This window comes from Chiloscyllium plagiosum, chromosome 43, assembly GCF_004010195.1.
Source record: "Chiloscyllium plagiosum isolate BGI_BamShark_2017 chromosome 43, ASM401019v2, whole genome shotgun sequence".
NCBI lineage: Eukaryota > Metazoa > Chordata > Chondrichthyes > Orectolobiformes > Hemiscylliidae > Chiloscyllium > Chiloscyllium plagiosum.
Window position 1 is genome coordinate 1,838,031 of NC_057752.1, and position 1,685 is coordinate 1,839,715.

Sequence of the window (1,685 nt, forward strand, 5' to 3'; positions counted from 1 at the left end):
GTGTATTGAATGAGCTGCCAGAGGAAGTGGTGGAGGCTGGTACAATTGCAACATTTAAGAGGCATGTGGATGGGTATATTAATAGGAAGGGTTTGGAGGTATATGGGCCGGGTGCTGGCAGGTGGGACTCGATTGGGTTGGGATATCTGGTCGGCATGGACGGGTTGGACCGAAGGGTCTGTTTCTGTGCTGTCCATCTCTGTGACTCTAATTTCCTTTTGAAGTCTGTGGAAGGGGTAAGTGCTCTGCCTATCTGCTGTATGGAGTGTTGTGAATGAACTGATGGGGAAACTGGGCTGGTTCCTGTGTCTTCCTTTGCTGGAAGCAGGTTTACCAGATTAACGGGCGGCGCCTGAAATATGCCAGGCCGGGCCTGTGGGCAGGAAGAGCGCGGTTGATATTTCAGGCCTGTTACCAGGGTCAGAGTCTTCTTGCTTTCTGCCTGATGAACTACTGATTGGTGTTGACCTCCGTTCTGTAACCTCTCAGGGCTCCACAACACTGGGTTATCCCCATCGCGTGGCTGTCAATACAGAAGAAACAATTCAAGCAATGCTGGTACAAAACACATTTCCGCATTCTTATTAAAGAAGAGAGAACTCCTCCAGCCACCCCCCCCCAAGAGGAAATGGCAGTGTCAAATCTTCCTTTCGGGAAGGGTTTGTGAAACGGTGACATTGTCCTTTCCTCTGGAAGTGTATCCCGTGATGAGTGATCACCCTGAAATATCCTCCCCAGCCGCGAGACGGAATGGTCCAACGCAACATGAGACCGAGCAGCTTCAGCTCCGAAGTCCTGCCGATTTACCAGATCAAACAACCGCCTGCATTTATACAGCGCCTTTAATATAAAGGAGCAGACCACTTCACAGGAGCAAAGTGTCACATCAGGCCCCATGTTCGGTCACATGACCAAAAGCTGAGTCCAAAAGATAGGCTTTGAGGAGCTTCTTGAAGGAGGAGAGGGTGGGTAGAGAGGCAGGGAGCTTGAGGAAGGCAATTGTAGAGTTTACAACCAAGGCAGCTCAAGGCACAGCCACCAGTGGTGGAGCAGGTGGAACAGGGAATGCAAAAGAGGCCAGGATTGGAGGAGCCCAGAGATGTCGGAGGATCATGGGGGCTGAAAGAGGTGACAGAGATTGGGAAGGGGTTGGGGAGGGGCTGAGGGCATGGAGGGGCTTGAAAACAAGGAGAAGAATTCCAATCACAAGCTGCTGCTTGACCTTGTAGGGCAGGGGGAACAAGGGGTAATAGGGAAATGGGATTGGCTGCGTGATGAAACCTAGGCAGCGGAGATTTGGCTGAGCTCACTTTGGTGAGGGCTAGAATGTTGGGGATCAGCGAAGAGTCCGTTGGAATATTCTGGTCGCGAGGTCAAAAATGACATGGATGAGGCTGAGCCGAGAGAGGGTGAGGTTGAGTGATCATACTAAAGTAGTGCTCTCAGTGATACCATGAATACATGAAATTGGAAGCTCATTCCAGGATCGAATATGACACCCAAGATTGGGAACTGTCTGGTTGAATCTCAGACTGTTGCCATGGAGATGGATGGAGTCAGGAGCTAAGGAATGGAGCGGGCAGGGGCAAGAAAAATGGCTTCCGTCTTCCCAGTGTTTAATAGAGAGGCATTTCTTTGGGGGTAGATCTTCATTTTGCTCGATGCTAATAATGATTGTGAGTTTG

General features: G+C 50.4%; 1 protein-coding gene across 1 annotated transcript in view; it reads right to left on the bottom strand.

Annotated features, from left to right (window-relative positions):
• The window catches only part of LOC122543256 (integrin alpha-6-like), an 18,329-nt gene extending 17,432 nt beyond the window's left edge, over positions 1-897 (bottom strand). Inside the window, exons 1-2 of the mRNA XM_043681727.1 lie at positions 808-897; positions 416-523 (exon numbers count right to left, since the gene is read on the bottom strand). Of these exons, the coding sequence (XP_043537662.1) occupies positions 416-523; positions 808-897 (198 nt within the window). The remainder of the gene's footprint in view (positions 1-415; positions 524-807) is intronic.
• Positions 898-1,685: the final 788 nt, after the last annotated feature.